The sequence below is a fragment of the Corvus cornix genome, chromosome 5, assembly GCF_000738735.6.
Source record: "Corvus cornix cornix isolate S_Up_H32 chromosome 5, ASM73873v5, whole genome shotgun sequence".
In the NCBI taxonomy this organism is placed as follows: Eukaryota; Metazoa; Chordata; class Aves; order Passeriformes; family Corvidae; genus Corvus; species Corvus cornix.
In genome coordinates this window covers 45,838,116-45,857,126 of record NC_046335.1, presented here as the reverse complement: position 1 = coordinate 45,857,126, position 19,011 = coordinate 45,838,116, and the positions used below count along the sequence as shown (strand labels likewise).

Here is a 19,011-nt window from a genome sequence, read left to right as displayed (position 1 = left end):
AGTAACCCAGAAACACTGCAGTGACTCACTCGTGCTCAATCAACTCAGATGCTCAGGGGAAACAACAAAGGCATCAAACAGGACACGGACCAGCCAAACAGATGCAACATGGCAGCACAACCTGGACTCGAGCCATAGCTCCTTACACTGAATTGCTGGCACCTCACTTTCTGCCTCGCACCACACATCTCATAAAATAAGCCCTGTTTTAGCAGAGCTTTGACCTACTCGTGAATATTACTGATAACCATAGGTGTTCTCAGAACACAAGCTGATCATGGCATACCGATGACAAAGAAAACAGCAAAGGGAGATTTTATGTTCCAACATTCCTGGCCCTAAACACACAGAAGAAGTGAGGGAAACATCTCCAGCAATGCAGGAAAACTCGAGATAGAGCAGCTGTATAAACCTGAGAAAACAGGGGCAGGCAAGGCTGATCACTGAGAACAGCATGACTAGCATGAAATGAGAGCACAAACAAGCTTGGAAGGCTTGAGGTCCTCTTGCAAGCAGAAGGCAGCTAGCCCCCTTAAATCACCCTCAGTATCTGCTCCTGCCCTCTGCTATTGAATTGGCAAAAATAAAATAAGACCAAACAGGCAGTGGACAGAACTAGGCCAGCTGTAGCCCCCTTCTCTCAGTTGCTCCCAGCTCCAGCTTTCAGTATTTGCCTCTCTTCAGCCCTGCCCATGACCCCGCTCTCAGCTATCCCCCTATAACTCAGATTTGAGGCACTTGTTCCACACCACTGTGCAGAGAGACACTGCCGCTCACACACTCGACTTCATCAGTGACATACATAAGCAACAATAAAATTAAGAGAGAAGGCTCCTTCTTTTCCCTTCCTCCTCCTGTGTCATTAAAGTATCGTCGTTTTCTCTGTGAAGTTTTTAAAGAGAGAAAACAGAAATGAAATTAAATGGGAGGGGCATGAAAAGTGTCTGGATCAAAATATCGTATGTGCAACGCCTCTTCTCTTCCATGAACTGCAAAAGTCAACAGCACCTTCTCTGGCAGGAGCCACAGGGCTGTCTTACATAATCAGGGGATGGAGGGAGAGGAAAGGGTCAGGAAAAGCACACACTGCCCACTGTTCAGAGAAGAGTTCCTTTCAGCAGCCATGAATAAGAAGACTGCAGAAGTGACAGCTTTGCTACCTCCCTGCCCAGCTGGCTCTCTGACCTGCCTAGAAGCAGCGTCCAACACCACAGGAAAGGCTGGCTTTGTTTCTGACACTACTGGCTGGTGGCCTTATACACAGGATGACAGAACACTGCTTTCCTCACAACTTACGATGGGGCAATTTATTTTCATTGGCATGAGCAGAGAAGGAGAGCCAGTTGGATCCACCCTGCAGCAGCAGGACACTGTGAAAGGCAACTTTGCACATGTACCTCATACAGTCATAACACATTCATACATCTCACACAGTCATTGCACACACCCTGTCTGAAAAGGAAACCGTTCAACAGAGACCTTTGCCTTCAGAAGATGAACCAAGGCATCTACAGCCAGAATTTTCAACCTTCCATACTCATCATCTGTGTGCTGCTACATCAAAGTAAAAGCCTGTTTTGACCCCCTTCATGGCTATCATCTCCCCATTCTCTTAGACTTCCACAGCAGTCTGCCCTATAAAGTCACAGGAGGATTTTCCCACCCTGTTGACATCATTTTCTCCTTGTTACACCCTGTCCAGTCCACACCACTTGGACAAGTTTTAGGCTGGGTGCTGCATAGAGCCTAACAGATTCATCCCAATTCATCAATCCTTGCTGACAAATCAAGGCCAAACTAGTGAGCAACAGCTTTCTGTGCATCTGTGGCAATTCAAACTGTTCCACAGTAAATCTAGAAATACCAACAGGCACACTCTGCTCTCATCACCTGCACAGAGGCATGCACTTGCATTCACAGTACAAAACACCTGCCTGGCTTTTTGCAACCTCACTAACTTCTTCGTTTCCCAGTCCCTCAAATTTGTTGTGTCCACTCTGACCCTTAAGACTCAACACTCAGGCAAGCTTGGCATATTTGATTTCAAAAAACCTTTTTTCTCCACAATACTTACAGCTTTCAGTGAGTCCCTTGCACACCAGCTCTTCCAAACTGTGGCTCAGAAACAGGTCCTGTTTGCCACAACATCCATGCAGCTCACCAAATGCTTAGCTCTACGGCAGCACCATCATATGTAAATCCTCACATATGGCAAATCAAAACAAGAAGCTCCAAATAAAAATTAAAAAAAAAAAAAAAAGGAAAGAAAACTCCAAACAACTTAAATGACTGCTAAAACCATCAGAGTATCAGCTGCAATAGCAGCACTTTGGAGAGCATTTTTCTGGGGCTTTTTATTATTACTATTATCTTATCTGCAGAAGGCAAGCCAAGAAAACAGAGAAATAGATGGAACCAAGCCCTGCATCTGAGCAAGCTCTCTAGAAGCAAATATAGACACGTTTCAGGGCTGGCAGAACACTGTGCTGAAATTAAGTGGTGTGGGTTCTGAGAGAAACACAATTTTTCAGATCTGGTAAAGTGTGCCAGTGAATAAAACTTCCATAGGCTGTACAGCAGCACCTAAATATTTGTCCTACTGCTGTTCATCCATAGCTGGCACACATTCAGAGACTACAAAGAGTAAAGCCAAACCAAAGCTCAGACTGACTTTTCTACCTCCAATTTGCATTGCACTTTTCCCTCCAGGGATCTTTCATGGCTTGGTTTGGATTCCATGCCAGCTCAGTCCCAAACAGAAAGATGTATCAAACAGTTTCAACACACTGACACATTTCATTTTGAATTTAAGTATTTGAAATTACTTTGAAGGCACATTCATGACATTTCAATACTCTTCCGGATAACTTTTTAATCCACCCATTTCTTACCCCATGGGTAGAGTGTAGGGCAGTGGGACTAAACTAAAACCAGAAAACTCCACCAGGACAGAATGAAAGCTCTTTGGGTGGAGTACTGCTTGCCCATGTGAAATTAAAACTTCATCATTAGCTATTCAAAATTTGGTTGTACCAAATACTGTCCACCATGAGCAGGACACAGCCATGAGTCAGCAGCAAAAGGAAACTCTATGAGGCAAATAAGCTAGCTCTGACTTCCACCCCTTTCACTGCAGAGGCAGATAAGGGGACAACTAAGTACCAAATGCCTTGAAAATGTGGAGCGAATATGAAGGGCCAGAGCAACTCTAACTTAATCAAAAGCCTGCCAAAAGAACAAGCTACATACCTATAAGGAAATACCATCAGGAGGGGTCATCAAAGCCATTTTTCTCACTGTAACAAACACCTTGGACAGCAGTAAAGGACAGCTGGCTCACCCACAGCAGCACTCCCCTTCAGAATGACTCCCATGTATGGTCAGTGAGGCTTCCATTGCCAAAAGCCACAAGGTGCAAAAGCAGTCAAGTCTGACTTTGGATGATTCCTGGCTAGGACTGAAACCTGCAAAGGTGAACTGGGTGCACAGAGAAAGAACTCTAGCAAGGGAAAGAAAAAAGCCAGAAGACAAGGCTTAATAAACTGTAAATACTTTCTTACAGAAAATCTTGTGTGTTCTTACACTGGCTAAAACAATGGCCCAGAACTGGTTCTCCTTTCATAATACAATACAAAAGAACCTGAAACCAATATTGTCCAGCAATGGCTTATCGTGTGTCCCATGAATTAAGGCCTTGGCGATAACCCAGCAGCCACAAGGCTTATGACAGCTTTCTCGGAAACTTAGGAGAATTTGACTTCCTTCCAATAAGGCCCTTAGGCTCCCAGAGGAATCCTCAAACAGCTTTTCAAGCCCTAGGAGTCAGGCCAGTGACAGCAAAAAGAGGATACCCAAAAGGCACTGCAATGACAATCCCACAGCAGAGCAGGAATGCAGGCAAGCAATAAAACTGATGCTAAACAGATCCACAATAAACTGGCCCCAACTATAATTTGAACAGTAGGGCACTGCCAAAATGAAATGGTCATTTACTGACAGAGAAAGCAAAGAAACACAAAACCTCAATAGAACAGTAAGAGATCACAGACAAATTTCAGAAAGCCTAACACTGCAGCTAGATGAAGAAAGCTCCTCTTCTACTTCTGAGTGTAACTCTCTGTGTCCTCACCTCTAGCAGGGGATCAGGATGTTCTGGGCAGTTCTCGCTTTCTGCTATAAAGGCATTCTATTATCCATTCTCCAAGTACGAAATTCTCTTGTGTGTGACAAAGAAGTCCTAGTCATCCCAGAATCCCTTTCCTCCAGATGTCCTGATTCCGTGACAAAGGCAGAATGCACAAACAACAGCAGCAGTACAAGCAAAGCCGCTGCAGCACAGCTCCAGCCCACTACCACCACGACTGAAGTTAAGAATGCTGAAAATAGGGCACCATGCTGGCACTTCTCTACACAGCAATAGCTCTTCTGTGCTCCAAAGACTGTTCTTTGATCCATAAAGTGGCTGCACATGTGCTGGGGTGAAAGCCATTCTTTCACCCACATACCATTTTGTTTTGCAGAACAGAAGGAAAAACGTATTTGTTCAGCAAGTGTTTTAAGAAGATCAATCACTTCTGCTTTAAACTGACCCCTCACACTGTGGATGTTACTCAACAGAGAAGCAGAAAAACACCTCTCCTTTGCAGAAACGCAAATAGACCCAAACACACCTGTGGCCCCACTGAAGACAGGTGGCATCCTTTGTGTAACACTGCCCATGGCTAAGTTCACCCATATTGCAGATAAACGGCTGCACAACTCAGTTATTACAGAGCTAAACAGAATTTATACACACATCCATCTTCCAAGGCTTCTCAGTACCAACAGAAAAAGCTATCTTTCACAGGATACAGGCATTTTCTTAATATTAAGCTTTTTAGCTTCTCTACTGAGAATGGCAAATGTGATAAATCAAGAAAAGAAGCAAAGCAGCTTGACAAGATCATACAGGGGCTTTTAGGAAAAAGCCATGACTGGGGGGACATCTCAGGGTAAAGAACCCAAGTCCATGCTCTCAGCATGTCACTCATCAGGTCAGGTGGATACACGGGTGAAATATGAAAAGATTTCTTTGTTTATGCCCATTTTGAAGAGAGCAAACTTAAGGAAACAAAATAATCTGGGAGTGCCTAAAATACTCAGCATATCCTAAAGGAGAGGGCCAAAGTGCTCTCCAGATAGTTTTTGGGAGAGCAGAGATATACAGTAAAGTATCCTTTTAGATCAGGCAGGATTTTTAGGTTTGAAGGCAAGCTGCAAACAAAACTGCAACCTTGATCTCACAGCTCTTTTTACTTAGGCCAAAAATTAATGCAAAACCCCAACCAAACCCAGCAGTCCCTGGGCACAGCTCAAGCAGCCTATTGTTCCAGCAGGACTTATCAATCACCACAGACAACCCCCTCTGATCAGGTCGTATGATTGAAGGCTGTACTTTATTATTCCCTCACACCACGACCAAGCGAAGCAGCAGCAGCAGTATCAGATCAGACAAAGGAGCCGCTGCCCTTCAGAGCAGACTCCTGAGTAAGTGCTCCCTGATGTGCACACGGGTGTGACTTTGCTGTGCACAGCGGGAACACCAGAGTAACCACACCACATGTGCCATGACTGACTGAGCTTAAAGAGGCAACACAACCCCAATCCAGGAAAATCAGAAGTCAAATTGGTCTTGTATCCTGAATTTATTAGACCTTCTAGACTATTTAACCTGGTATGGTGCAGCATTCCCAAACACTATACAAATGCCAGAGAGCGATGAACTGCTGGGTAGAGGTGAGAGATGATGGAAAACTCAGTGAAAGCAAGCCCCCCACAGCTCGGTCCCAGCTCCACCACGCTGTGTTCCACCACTGTGCAGCCCTCAGGGCTTCTCTGCAGCAAGCTGGAGACCCTCACTCAGACCAGGGGCTACCACACCCCCCAGCTTCCCAATGCTCTGCTACACCAGCGCCACACTGTTATGATTAAAATGTTAGAACTGGCTCTTGAATAAAAAAGAAATTCACCTGCAAGCAAAACAACTTCAAAATCCATATTCATAAAAAGTGTTTGAGGAATGTACAGGCCTCTCTCCTTTACCCATTCAAACGCCACAGTATTTGGTCTTTCATATAAAACATGCCGCAATTTCTTTCTTTCCTGCAGCGCAGTCACTGTGCATGTGTCTACCACTGTATCACCTCAATATTTTTGCTCAAAAAAGCATTTCCCTAACAAAAAGGAATTCACTCGTACAAAGCAAACTGTATTACTTCTGCAAAATTTCATTTGAGAATCCACAGCTGAAGTGCAGGACCCCTACGGTTCCCAGTTCTGCAGTGCGATAGCTTCAGCACCCCTTGTGAGATGAAGCATGTCACCTTAATGCATGCTTAAGGTGACAGAACGACCAAGCTGATGGGCTTCATCACCCTAAGGACATAGAAAGTGACATACTTAATCTGATGAGAGGCACTAAAGCAGCACCTTTTAATATTTTATGAAACATTTGGCTGTTTTTAATTTTAAAAACAGCAGCTCAATAAACAAAGCAATGGAGGATTCCCTGTGGATGTCATTGTGATAGGTGCACAGCAGCCCACTCTGCTGAGTGATAACATCATACCCAATGCAGCAACTCCATCATCTTCCCCACATCCATGCTGGAAGGCCTGTACCCTGGGAGGTCTCAGGCTCTGCACACCAACAGGGACTTTTCCAGAAATAGTTGTCTTTCACCAGAATACAGTGCATAGCAGAGGCAGCTTTGAAAATGGTTTAAGACCTCCAGCATTCATCTAGCACACCTTAATCTGGACACAACATGCTGACATGCCCAACCTGAAGAAGTTGTTTCAATCAGAAAAAATACATTTTCTTCCCTACTTGCCCACTTCTGGAACTAGATTACAGACACAGACTTACATGAAACACAAAATGCAAGCATCCCACTTCATTACTTCTCCACACTTGCTTTAAGTTTACCTGCTGCCTTAAGCAGCCACTGCTGGCCGCTGTCAAGAGATAAGGTACTCAGCAAGATGGATCTTTGCTCCTGCCTATAACAACCACTTTCTATTCCCACACCCATGAAGGCTTGCAAGGTGCAAGACTGGCCAGAAGACAAATGGAAAAAAAAGTCCAAGCATCAAGTTTTAATACAGACATAAGCATCCTCCAAAGGCCCAAAGCACAGCCTTCAGCAGAGCCTGCTCTTTAATCCTGTGCTCCAAATACATCCATCACCACTTATGAGAACCTCAGAGACAAGACTTAAAAAGAAGTTAGAACATCTCCCCCCCATTCCTTTTCACTGGAGTTCAGAAGCTCGTATTATGCCATGGTAAAGTACTACAAGAGGCATGGCTTCCTACAGTCTCTTTAGAGATAAACCCTGATGTATAAACCTGTGTATACACCCAGAGAAAAGGGCTCCTAGCCAAAGGCAGGAGGCATATCAGAGACAAAAGCACATCCATGAGCTCCGTGAGAATACACAGTCCTCTCACCATGGAACACCACCACCTTGAGGCTCCTCCCTTCAAGCATTAACAATTGACAAGTCCTGGCCTCACCTCAACTACACAGTCAGTTCTTCACTCTGGGGAAAAAAAGATTCTGCAGAAATTAGAAGCATTATCCCAAGAAAGGGGATTATTTTGTCATCTGAGGACACATACATGGAAGAGCAGAGCTGATGGGCAGCCTTGTGATCTTTCTGATTAAAATGCTGCCTCAGGATATTACTCTCCCCATTCAACATGAAACAGTCAATTAGGCTGTGATATATTCATGTAATAAAGACTTTTTCTTATAAAATATGTCAATCCAAGACTTGCAATACTTTTGCCTTGAAGTCACCTTACTGAGAAGAAACATGACAGGTAAATCCAGTCTTACACTAGTTAAATACTGGCATAATGTATGAGGAAGCAGAAAAATAGGGAATAGGTATATTTTTCAATCCCATCACAGTGCCTTTTTTTTTTTTTTTTTTAAAGGAGGGGGCAGGAGGGCTTCATTTCCATGAAGAGCCATATCACCCTTTCATTATTAATTTTATATACATGTACATACATACACACACTCAAGTACACCCACCTTTCACTTACAGCAACCTCTACAGGAACAAGAGCATATTAAACTGAACAGCACAAAAATCTATTCATGGCCTCAGGCACAATGACGTCAGATGACCATCCTGATGACTCTCAGACCACTCTCTTACACCACATTAAAAAAAATTCATTACTGAAAGAAGAACTGCCTTTGTGGAGCATCCATCCCTAGCCGGAACATCACCTCAGCTCTCACTTGTAAGCACAGCTGGGATCGTGGATGGTCCAGCTATGCTTCTCCATAGCAATGCTCTCCCTCCAAGGGCCCAGTGGAACAGCTCTAACATTCATAAGAGGCAGGGACGGCTCCATAAATCTTAGAAAGTTACAGAAGACCACCAGTGCTCACCATCTCCTCCCAGTTTGCTGGCAGGAGCAACCCCTAAATATGCCACAGAGAGCATCAAAGATATCTTTATGAATACCTGGATGCAGTCAGAGTCCCGAGCACAGAACACCATCCCAGCATCCTAACTCCTGTCCAGTGAAGCAGAACAAAATCTCTGCCCCACAAAAATAACGTAAGTAACAACAGCTCTGCCCCCTTCTCAAGTAAGAGGCAGTGATCTTTATACCTAACACTGGAACATCTTAAATAGTTTTATGGCAAAACATTTGCATTTTTGGATGCATCTATGGGACTTCCTCACATACCCTATTTAGCAGGGACATCTGTTACTCTACATGTATATATATTTCATCTAAATCCCACCCTCTGAATCCTTTCCACCAGTTGTCACTAATGAAGCTTTGTGTGCAAAACCAAGTGCATTCTGCCCCCACTAGGAAGCCAATTACAGCAGGAAAAACAAGCAATTAACAAGGTGCAAAATAAACATCTTGCCACCTGCCTTTTAATAGCAACCCCACTTCAAACAAGTCACAGTCTCAGCACAGCTTACAGAATTGGCAACTGATATTATATATGTATTTATGCAGCAGCTGTTCTTCATTGCAACAAATATTACAGGCTTACTAGATAAGGTCAGCATATTTAAAAAAAAAACATATAGCAAGTATTAAAACCTGCTTTGAGGCCCCAAATGTTGCTTTTAATGAAATCAGCAGCATCAGGCTTGTGTGGTATTACAGTAGAGCTGCAGTCACATCCCGAGCTTAGAGAGATTTCTCCTCATTTCTCCTTGCTTAGCAGCTTCAGTATTTGTTTCGCTAAATCCAGGGGCCTGAGCAGCTCTTAAACAGTGTGTGGGGCAACTAACAATACAGAGCTCTACACAGCAGACAAGTCTTTCCTGCTTCCATCATCCCTGCCTCTCCTTGACAGGAGGCCTTCTCCACCTCCCCACAATCACATCACTACATCCAATTGCATTGTGGGGCTGGGGGAAGAAAGTCACTCACTAAAACAAAACCAAAAAAAAAAAAAAAAATCAAGGAGAAAACAAATCTATATTCCGTCTCACTCTTTGCTCCTTAAACCTTCATGCTTTAGAAGGGAAAGGAGGACTTCCAAAGACACACTAGCTAGCTCCAGAGGGAGCCACTTTCCTTCACCTTCTGTGGAACACGATGAGTGACACACTTCTGAGTAGTTAACCAGGACTAGAGAAAGCCCAAGAGTAAATCTGCAAGATTTAGCAAACTTGGGAGTGGAAAATGTGCCTGAAAAAATAACAGCCAAGCTTCATCGTGCATGTTTGTCTTTGTATCTTTCCCTCTTGCTCTGACTCTCTACTACTATGTAAATTATCTATATACATTAAACTTTCCATGTCACATTTCAGTCCCTGACTAATGTCCTATTTAACCACTCATTTCATAATTCATGTGAGTCTCTTCCTGTTAGAATTCTTCCTTCTCTGGCCTTGTTGGGATCTGAGGAGTAAAACACTGAGTATGGCACTCTGGCAATCATGCACAGGATCTGAGTGTTAGGCGGAGATGGAGAGAAAATTGTTAGTATTCTTTCTCTAAGTGACTACGGGCAGCAACAAGGCAGAGAGCTTTTAACTCCAAGCAGGGCCAACAGGGCTACCCACAGCTTTATAAAAGTCTGCATCATGATCAATAGTACTAAAACAATCCTTCACTGAAAGTTCTCCTAGAAAGTTCTCAATTTAAATAACAATTCACTACCCTTGAATACAACTGGCAAGTCAGATCTTGAAACACCTGTGCCTCCACTTCTGGTCATTATCTACACATACACAGAATAAGCAAAGTCAGAAGAAGGGGAACAATGGCAGGAGGTGAAAAGCGATGAAAGGTCAAAATTTTCCAGACTCGTGAGGGTGCACACCTAAAGCTGACCTACTGCAACCCACAAAGTAAAAAAAACCTCTCAGCTACCAGTTTCTCACGCTACCAGTGCAAGTGCAGAGATCTCATGAGTCTTTCCTCCAGCCCTAATTACAAAGACAAGGTCACAAAAGACACAATCTGCCAGCATGAGCTGCAGGAGGTCATATGGCCACTGTAGCTACAGAAGTATTTTAGGAATAGTTCAGTCAGTCAGGTCACTTAACTGACTTCATTTCTGTTTGTTTTTTAAACAAGCAGCAATATTTTCTCTTGCATTTTGTGGATGGGAGAACAGGAAGCAGGGTCTACTCCTTAGTCACCCACCAAGGATTTCCATACACATCACTAACAATGCCATGGAGCAGTCACGCCTAGCTGCTTTTTATAGGGCTAAATCCACCAAAAAATGCCAAGAAGAAGCCTCATCCCAACAGTGACAGTGGGACTGAACACTGCCAGCTTTCAGAAGTTGTTCAGATCACAGGAAGAAGGCAGGTGTATTATCTGCAATGCCTCACAACAAATCCACACGTGACAGAAGATGCTCCAGCTGCACATGAAGAAAGCAGCCCACAGTTTTCAAGCTTTCTTCAACTCGATTAGTTCTAGGGCAGTCTCTTCTGCTTAATGCTGATGAGGGCTCCAATGGGTTTTCTGACCAGCAGGCTGACCTGAAGGCCCAAGGAATCAGCATTTTTGGGACTGCTGCTTGCTGAAGGTGGCAGGAGATCAGAAATGTGGTAAGAACTTACTGTGAGAAAGAGCTACACGTCTAGGATTAGTTCTAGGAGACAGGACTTCAATTCTTGCAATTCTTCTTCAACAGATACTTAAAAAGACCCAATTCTTGAACTCTTTCCACCCTCTTCAAAAGGATGGTTGAAGAGACCAAATTTCACTAAACACTAACAGCTGAGTGTCATCAGTACCAGCTCACCTGAACAAGAGTGGAAAGCTGGCAATACCACAAATGGCTCAAGCTGCAGTCCCCCTAATCAGTGTGAGCTACAGCCCATAAAACACTGACTAATTCCCAAGTAGTCACATGTGTGCACATTCCCCCACAGCTCATCTAAACAGACTTCTGCAGTTTGGCAAATGGTCAGATTAAGCAGAGAATATATCAAGTTAAGCAGAGAATGTTTTCGGTATGTAGCAGTCTCTCTAGGTCATAGATCATAAAAATCTTTACAATTTCTAGGATCAAAGCAGCTATAGCCATGAAAGACCTATTAGTTTAAGTCCATCACCCAGCCAAAGCAGGTTACCTAGAAAAGACATGAAAAAGTTAAGGTAATGGTGTGCGAACAAGCAGAGTATGTTTTTCTTTGAAAAGAGATGCTAAGCAAAGTCAGATATGTGAACTAGATCCAAAAGTTAAAGTTCAGTTTTGTTTTTAAGAAATAAGCTAGCATATTTCTACAAGGCAGCTATAAAATGCTAACCTATATCTAATGACGTGGCTTGGCTATGAAGCCAAGCTCCAGCCCCTCTTTCTCACTCTCAATTGCAAATTTCCATCTCCAAACACAAATGCCTTTTACCACACAGTTCAGTAAGAAAATTACTTTGGAGCCCTGGTGCTGAAAATGCATCAAAGCACAATCTTCAAATTCTCAACTCCCCACCCCCTCCAGCCCCCAAAAAAGAGAAAGAAATCAAAGCATAAAAAGGAAAGACACAGTTTGGCTCCCACTGGCTTACAATAACAGTAATAATCATAATCTAGAGATCGCAGGAGGTTCATCTACCCTCCATGCCAACTCAATTCGCTCCATTCACAACTGTGCATAATTATCCTTGAGACTGCAAAAATTACTGTCTTTTCACTAGCAATAGAATTGTAAAAATGCTTTCAACCTCAAGCCCTTATTTATTAAAAGAAAACTATTTGCTCTTTAACGGTTCATGTTAGGTCTGGCATTTCTGTGCAGAGGGTCAATAATCCAGTCGTTCAAAAAATAGTCACGAAAGACGTATTAACATAAGCTGTGCATTAAGACACAATTATTTATATGCCTGACAGTAATGGCTCTGCGCTGTGCACTGTATCAACTCACAGATACTTTAGCAGGAAAGTAACAACACTTTGGGAGAATTTCTGCTCTCCCAAGGACAATTAGCATAACGCTAACGCTGAAACGAGAGAGCAATAAGGACTGACTGAGTAACGCTTCATCCCAAAGTCTCCAGAACAGCGGTACCTGTCCCCAAAGTTTGTACCCATCACAGCACGCTTCCCTCTGCTAAGCACACACAGCCCGTGCCTAATGCTTCCCCAATCCTTAGATTAACGAAATACGAGTAAAGCAGTTTCAAGATGCATTATCCTCTGCCACCAGACCTCCCCGGCGCGGGCGCCCCGCAGGACCGGCCGCGCTGCCCGCAGCCAGCCGCTGACTGCCCCCCGAGCCGCGGGAGCGGCCCCAGCCGCCGGACACCGCCGAAAGGCTCCTCTCGGTGCGGGCACAGCCGCGACAGCAGGCGGTACCCGGGGCAGCGCACACCGCCGGGAACTCAGCCACGCGCAGGTCACAGCAGGGCGGAGCAGCACCGCGAGTTAACCGGACGGCGCCGCGTCCCATCTGGCCCGGGAGTTTGGAAACTCTCGGCAAATCCGCAGCCACCGCAACTTGGCCGAGACTCGAGCGGCGAGTGCCACCGGAGAGACATCGCCGGTCCGGGCTGTGCAGAGCCGCGGCACAGCCCCGCAGCGCCGAGAGCGGGAGCGGACTGTGTGCCGGGCTGTGCCGCCGCCTCCCGCCCGAGGGAGCCCCCGACCCGCGGGCAAACAGCCCCGGGCGACGCCGCGATGCTGCGCTGACAGGGTCACGACAAGGCGACAGCGGCGGGTCCCACCGCCCTCCGTTCCCTGCCCCGGGGGAGCGAAGGACACACCGCGCCGGCGCCCCTGCCCGCGGCGCAGCGGAGCGCGGGGCTGCCGCGGGGCGCCCCGGCTCGTCCCCTCAGCCTGGCCCGCCAGGATGCCCACCCTTCACCCTCCGCCGGACCGGGCGGGCGGGTGCCGCGCCGCAGCCACCAGTTGCGCTTCCCGCTGCGGTACCTCAGCCAGGACAGGATGAGAAGTCCGCCCGCTGCCGAAGCCCTCTCGCAATGCAACAAGTGCCCGCCCGGGCGCGGCGGGAGGAGGCGGCGCGGGGGCGGTCGCGGTGCCGCCGCTCAGCGCTCGGGGCGCCCGGCTGCCACTCACCGCGCCGCGCGCCCAACGCTGCCGCGAGCCCGCCCCCCCCGCACGCGCGCGCTCTCTTGGGCCACCGAGGACGCCGTACCCCGAGCCGCTACCATCAAGTACCACAGGGGAGACTCGAGCCGTTCAACCCGCCCCCTGCGTGTCGCGCCGGCGGCGGCGGCGTGGTTTCCCCCGGCCCGGCACGGTGGTAGCGGCCGGCGGCCATCGTTAGCGGAGGAGCCGCACAGTGGGAGCCGCTCGCGGGGCCGCGGAGGTGCCGGGTGGGAGAGGGGGCTGAGGGCGGGACCGGGATCGGGACCGGGACCGGGACCGACCGCTCGCCTCCAAGGAGCCTTCAGGACTCGGCTTCTGTGTCCCACAGCCGCCGCCAGGCTGGTGCGGGGCAGCGCAGCCCTGAGCGCGCTGTGGCTGAGCGTGGTGCCCGGTCGCTTCGCATGGGTTTGACGCGGTGTTTGTGTCGTTGCAGCCACAGCGCAGAAATGATCATCCCGGTCAGGTGCTTCACGTGCGGCAAAATAGTGGGGAACAAGTGGGAAGCCTACCTTGGCCTTCTGCAGGCGGAGTACACGGAAGGGTGGGTTTTATTTCTGTGTTCTTCGACTCGCCTTAGGTGAGATTACACAGTGCATAAGATCCCAGACCTGTTGGGGTTGGAAGGGAGCTCTGGAGTTCATGTCGTCCAACCTCCCTGCTAAGGTAGGGCCAGAGGCACAAGTGCAGGGTCGTGGCGTCACGAAAGAGCCGTAGAGGGGCTAAAACCACAGGTACATCCTGAGGCTATTTAACCAAAGGTTAGAAATTGTAATAGGCCACAAAGTACTTGTTTCCCCACTGAATCTTTCAGGGCAGCAGTATGGAAGTTGCCAAGTCACAGCCCTTGTACCCAAAACATTCCCCGAATATGTAACTCTCTACTGCTGGTTTCTTCCCTTCCCCTTCTGTACGCCCAACTTTGACACCAACACGATGAGTTTTTTAAAGGGAGAGAAGGAAAAAAAGTTACAAGTGTAAGAAGTGTTTAGCGGTTTTTCTTAAAGCATTTTAACCCAGGATCGCTAACCTTATTTGTAAATACTGGTTTGCTGGAGAAAGGAGAAGTTTTAACTGTTTTAGATACCCCACTGATAGTCCTAACAATTCTGTGTTAAGAAGTCTGTGCATCCTTTGCATGGCCAGAGTTTCTTTTAATAGTCCGAGGAGAGTCTAACTATGGTGACACTACCTCAAAAGTTTTGAGAAGGAAACCTGAGAAATGCTTACATTTTCATCAATTTAAGTATGAAATAAAAAAAATTCATGGCTGTTTGCAGTTCAAAGGAGTGAAAAAGAAGTTAGAAATGTAAGCGATGTTGAAACGGTTAAGTAGAAAGAAAATAATTTGGTTTGCATTCAAGTGGTTGGGGATCCTAATAGTTCTTACAGCTAAGTCCATTTCTTTCATATATGGAGTTAAAAGCATTACAATACAATGGGTTGCTAATTATTTTTCACTCATACTACAGTTCACCAGGACTGTTTTGATAGTGCTTCTGACTTATATTCTAGGCATTAAATTTTAATATTTTCCCCATTGTCATTATTCCTCTGCTTTTGTATAGGAGTTTTGTGTTGTCATTGACAAATGCTCACTTGAAAACAATTGTTGTGGTTACTGGCTTGATTCTGGGGTTCTTGTTCAAACTAATGCAAATATGGTATCGTAAGAAGTCGAGTTTACGGATATCAAACAGCTAAACTCTTACACTGCAGTACTGGAATCACTGTTAATGGTGGCTTAAGAAATGGATGGACAAAATGGAAAAACTTGTCTAAAGAATTACCAGTTAAAAAGACACCCGCACCCTTCTGTTTGTCCCTTAAAAGTGCTCTTTTTCCACAAGTCCTTGGAAGCTGGAGGAAAAGGCAAATACAACTAAAGTTGTCTTAAAGTATATAGTATGACTGGAAATGGTGATTAACGTTAGTATTTTGCATCTCTGATAACTGCATTTGAGAGTTCAGAACTCTCCAGATAGCTCTTAAAATTTACCTATCAACAGACATCAGATGCTTTTGTTCTCAAGTGTTTTGGAAAATTTAGGCATCATGTGATGTTATTTATAAACGTTCTTTAAAAAACCCCACAGTGTTGTTACACTTCTCTAAAACAAGTTTTGCAGGTGCTGTCCTAGAATGAGCAGCCCTGCTGGACTATCAACAGTTGCAAGGACTGAGTGACATCAGAGAAGCTGCTGAAAGTTGGTTCCTGCAGTTAGACTGTACTGCTTGAAGCCAAACGACCTTTTACCATGGTCCAGCTTAGACAGAAGCTTCCTTTCAGTCCTTTGTATTTTAGAAAAGTATCCACTGGCTTCTTCCTGCAAGAGAATTACAAGGTCTAGGAAATTAAGTTTGTTTTAAGTGAACGCTTTATTGTTGCACTGCATTATATCAATCTAAAGACCTGAGATCAGTCATGTCTCATGAATGTCACATTCTGAAGGAGTATCAGACTGGCTTCATGGCTAATAGGTTGGAGTTAAAGATCTTGGTAGTATCATTATCTTTAAGAGGTCTGATAGCCATAGCCATGGAAGACATGCACTGGTTCAGGCTAGGATGACTCAACATCCCTCTACCCAAACATAAGAATCTGGAGCAGTCACTTGGAAGGAATTCAGTGAAAAGACTGTAAAACGCTGATTTCTGACCAGTCTGCACGTACTTACTTGTGTTGGGGGGGGGGGGGGGGGGCGGGGGCAGGTTGTATAACTGAGTGCCTTCTCTGATGGGAACTGGGAAGGATTTTAGCCGTCCTCAGAATTAGCATCCCTGTGTGGGGGAGGTTGCGTTCTCAGTTATTTTAGTTTCTGTATATCTCACCTTTTTAGCGTGGCTCAGATCTTAAATTTATCTTGTGAAATAGGCAAGAATCATCCTCAGTTTACAGAAACATGTTAAAACAGTGCCCTCTGAAAGCTGTGGCAGGCGGGGACCCTTTGCAGCAGCACGTCCTGTGCTCTGGCCAGCCCAAGAACGGGCAAACACCCTGTCAACAGCACTAAGTGGAAAAGGGCATTAACAGCACATGCTGAGTTTCTGTCTTTGAACTGCAAACAACTTTTCCTCTATGACTGAGCTCAAAGTAATCATTGTGTTGCTTAGGAAACGCCTACAAGTGATTCACTTCATCCGTTACGTTTTTTAATTGTTGTTCGTTAATAGAGATGCCCTGGATGCCCTTGGCTTGAAGAGATACTGCTGCCGCAGAATGCTCCTCGCCCATGTGGATCTGATCGAGAAGCTTTTGAATTATGCACCCCTGGAGAAATGAGATGGAAAAAGCACTGTGCTGCAAGCCATGTGGAACGTATCTCTAATTTAAACTTGAAACTGGACTTCAGGCAGTAAAGGATGGAAGCCAACTGTAGTGCAACCATCAAGAGATGTTTATCTTCTGGATAAAATACAGCCCCAAGCCACTAACCTCTTTCAAGGAAACAAAGGAATGGTGAAGTCCACTTAACCAAGATTTAGAGATTACAAGTTTGGATGCTTCTTCTTAAATCTGTGTTTGGAGTTGTGAACTTCTAGATGCTTCTGCCAGTAAAAACAAATGTTTGTTCATGTAGAAAAACTATTACATTTCATTAAAATGTTGAAATAAAGGAAGCTTTTCCCTTGTAGCCTTCCTACAGTTTCTGGATAAAGTTAAGTGTATGCTCGGATCTTGCTGCTTAACCCTGAGGTTAGGGGTACTGCTGAGTACCCAGTTCAGTGTCCTGCACGAGGCAGGCAAGGGTTAGAAACACAGGACTGAATTGTGGTTCCAGTGACATGGAAGTGGGTACGTTTGTGAGGCATTACTCCAGAAAGCAGCTGCAGCCCGTAGAGAACACTTTCCACTGCAGTTAAAGTCAACTTGTGGTCTCTACCCCAATCCTTACCAAACACTGGGGCTGCTGTATCATAAAAACAGTGATTCAGATGGTGCAGTGCCTTCATTTAAGCAAAACATGTCTGAGTGTCTCCGCGGAGAGCACTGGATGTGAGAATTGAGGCGTGCTGGTGTGAACAGGATCAAAGTGCAGATGCTGCCAAGCACCTGCACCCCTCTGTGGCTGCTACAGACGCTTTCCACCGTTCATCATTCAGTGACTTCACGTTGCACTGCACGTGTGCTGCGGTGCTGCCCGGCCCAGCAGAGAGAGGCTGAAACAGAGAGGGCAGCTGGAGCTGCAGGGCTGGGGAAGGTCACCTACACCCAGACAGGCACCGACCCTGCCCAGGGCTCTCACCTTCCCCTTGCACAATCAGCTTGTAAGTTGGGTCACATTTTCACTCTGTTCTCTGCCATCCAGAAAATGCATTGTTGTGCATGGTATGTGCACAGGCAGACACACTCATCTTACCTGAAAGTGAAGGAGGCCCATTCCTACACCTGTGTGGGTTTAGGATTCTGTGCAAATGCATTAGTTGATCATTACAGCAGCTCAGTAGAGAATGGGCTGGAAAAGCTGGTAATTCCTCAGGATACAGTCTGTTGCTCCTTGGTGCAGTTAAACTAGTGTATGAGCTGCAGGGTAAGAAATATCTCTGTGGATTCTTTTCTGTAGTACGAAGAATCTGGTTTGAACAAACCCTGAGTTTACAGAAATAGTAATTATTTAATGTGCTTACTGGGTCAAACTTCAACCACAAAGCTTAAAACTAGATTGTCTCACTAAACAAGAGGCAGGACTGCTGCTTGGCTTTGGCTATCACCCCACCAATCTTTACACTAGGAACTTGCTTTTCAATTTACAAGGCAGTAGTAGATGTTCCTCATATTCAGCAATTCTTCACTGAAGAATTCTTCCTCTTAAAACCTATGCTTTACCCTAATGCAAAGAGAATTAAGCAGTTAATTCTACCATTTCTTTCATAGCTGGTTGGGTAGCTTGCATTCTGCATGCCTGCTGTATTAGCAAGCTGAATGCACTTTAGAAAAACAAACCAAAAAAAGCCCTTCACTTCTCTTTCAGGCTATTTTGTAAAAGTGACACTGAACCAGAGGATGAGCTTTCCCAAGTGAACTCGTGTAGGATGCTTTTCCCTGTCAGAGTGGGGTGTGACACAGCCCTGTGTGCCAGCCTGTTCACAGATCCATCGGCAGGCCCCGCGCTCGCTCCGTGAGCCGCGCTGGGAGCGCAGCAGCCCAGACAGGAACGTCTGGCAGAGGCAGCCGTGCAGGAATGCCGTGAAGAAAGCTGGCCTGCATCACTGCCAAGGAACTGGATTAGATGAGCTGACAGGACTTGCTTTCTATCTGCAAAAGCAAATTTCTAATCTCGTTTTCTGCTTTCGAATAACATGTTTCTTTTCAAAGTGGGTGCCAAGTTGTCTGATATGAAATGTTATGGCTGTTAGATACTTAATAATGGAAATGCAATTTGCAAAAACCACAGCAGGCCTCATTCA

General features: G+C 45.7%; 2 protein-coding genes across 4 annotated transcripts in view; one reads left to right on the top strand and one right to left on the bottom strand.

Annotated features, from left to right (window-relative positions):
* Positions 1–13,554, bottom strand: part of TSPAN4 (tetraspanin 4) — a 428,081-nt gene extending 414,527 nt beyond the window's left edge. The window contains exon 1 of the mRNA XM_039553304.1: positions 13,426–13,554. The gene's annotated coding sequence lies outside the window, so the exon portion shown is untranslated. The remainder of the gene's footprint in view (positions 1–13,425) is intronic.
* A 179-nt stretch (positions 13,555–13,733) lies between these two features.
* Positions 13,734–17,243, top strand: POLR2L (RNA polymerase II, I and III subunit L). 3 transcript variants are annotated; one of them, XM_039553307.1, is made up of 3 exons: positions 13,734–13,825; positions 14,039–14,146; positions 16,777–17,243. In XM_039553307.1, exons 2-3 carry the CDS (start codon positions 14,052–14,054, stop codon positions 16,883–16,885), a joined length of 204 nt encoding a protein of 67 aa, XP_039409241.1. In that variant the 5' UTR covers positions 13,734–13,825; positions 14,039–14,051; the 3' UTR covers positions 16,886–17,243. The 3 variants fall into 3 exon arrangements, with proteins under 3 accessions (XP_039409241.1, XP_039409240.1, XP_039409242.1); XM_039553306.1 differs by having other exon boundaries at positions 13,747–13,832; XM_039553308.1 differs by lacking the exon at positions 13,734–13,825 and adding an exon at positions 13,923–13,947.
* Positions 17,244–19,011: the final 1,768 nt, after the last annotated feature.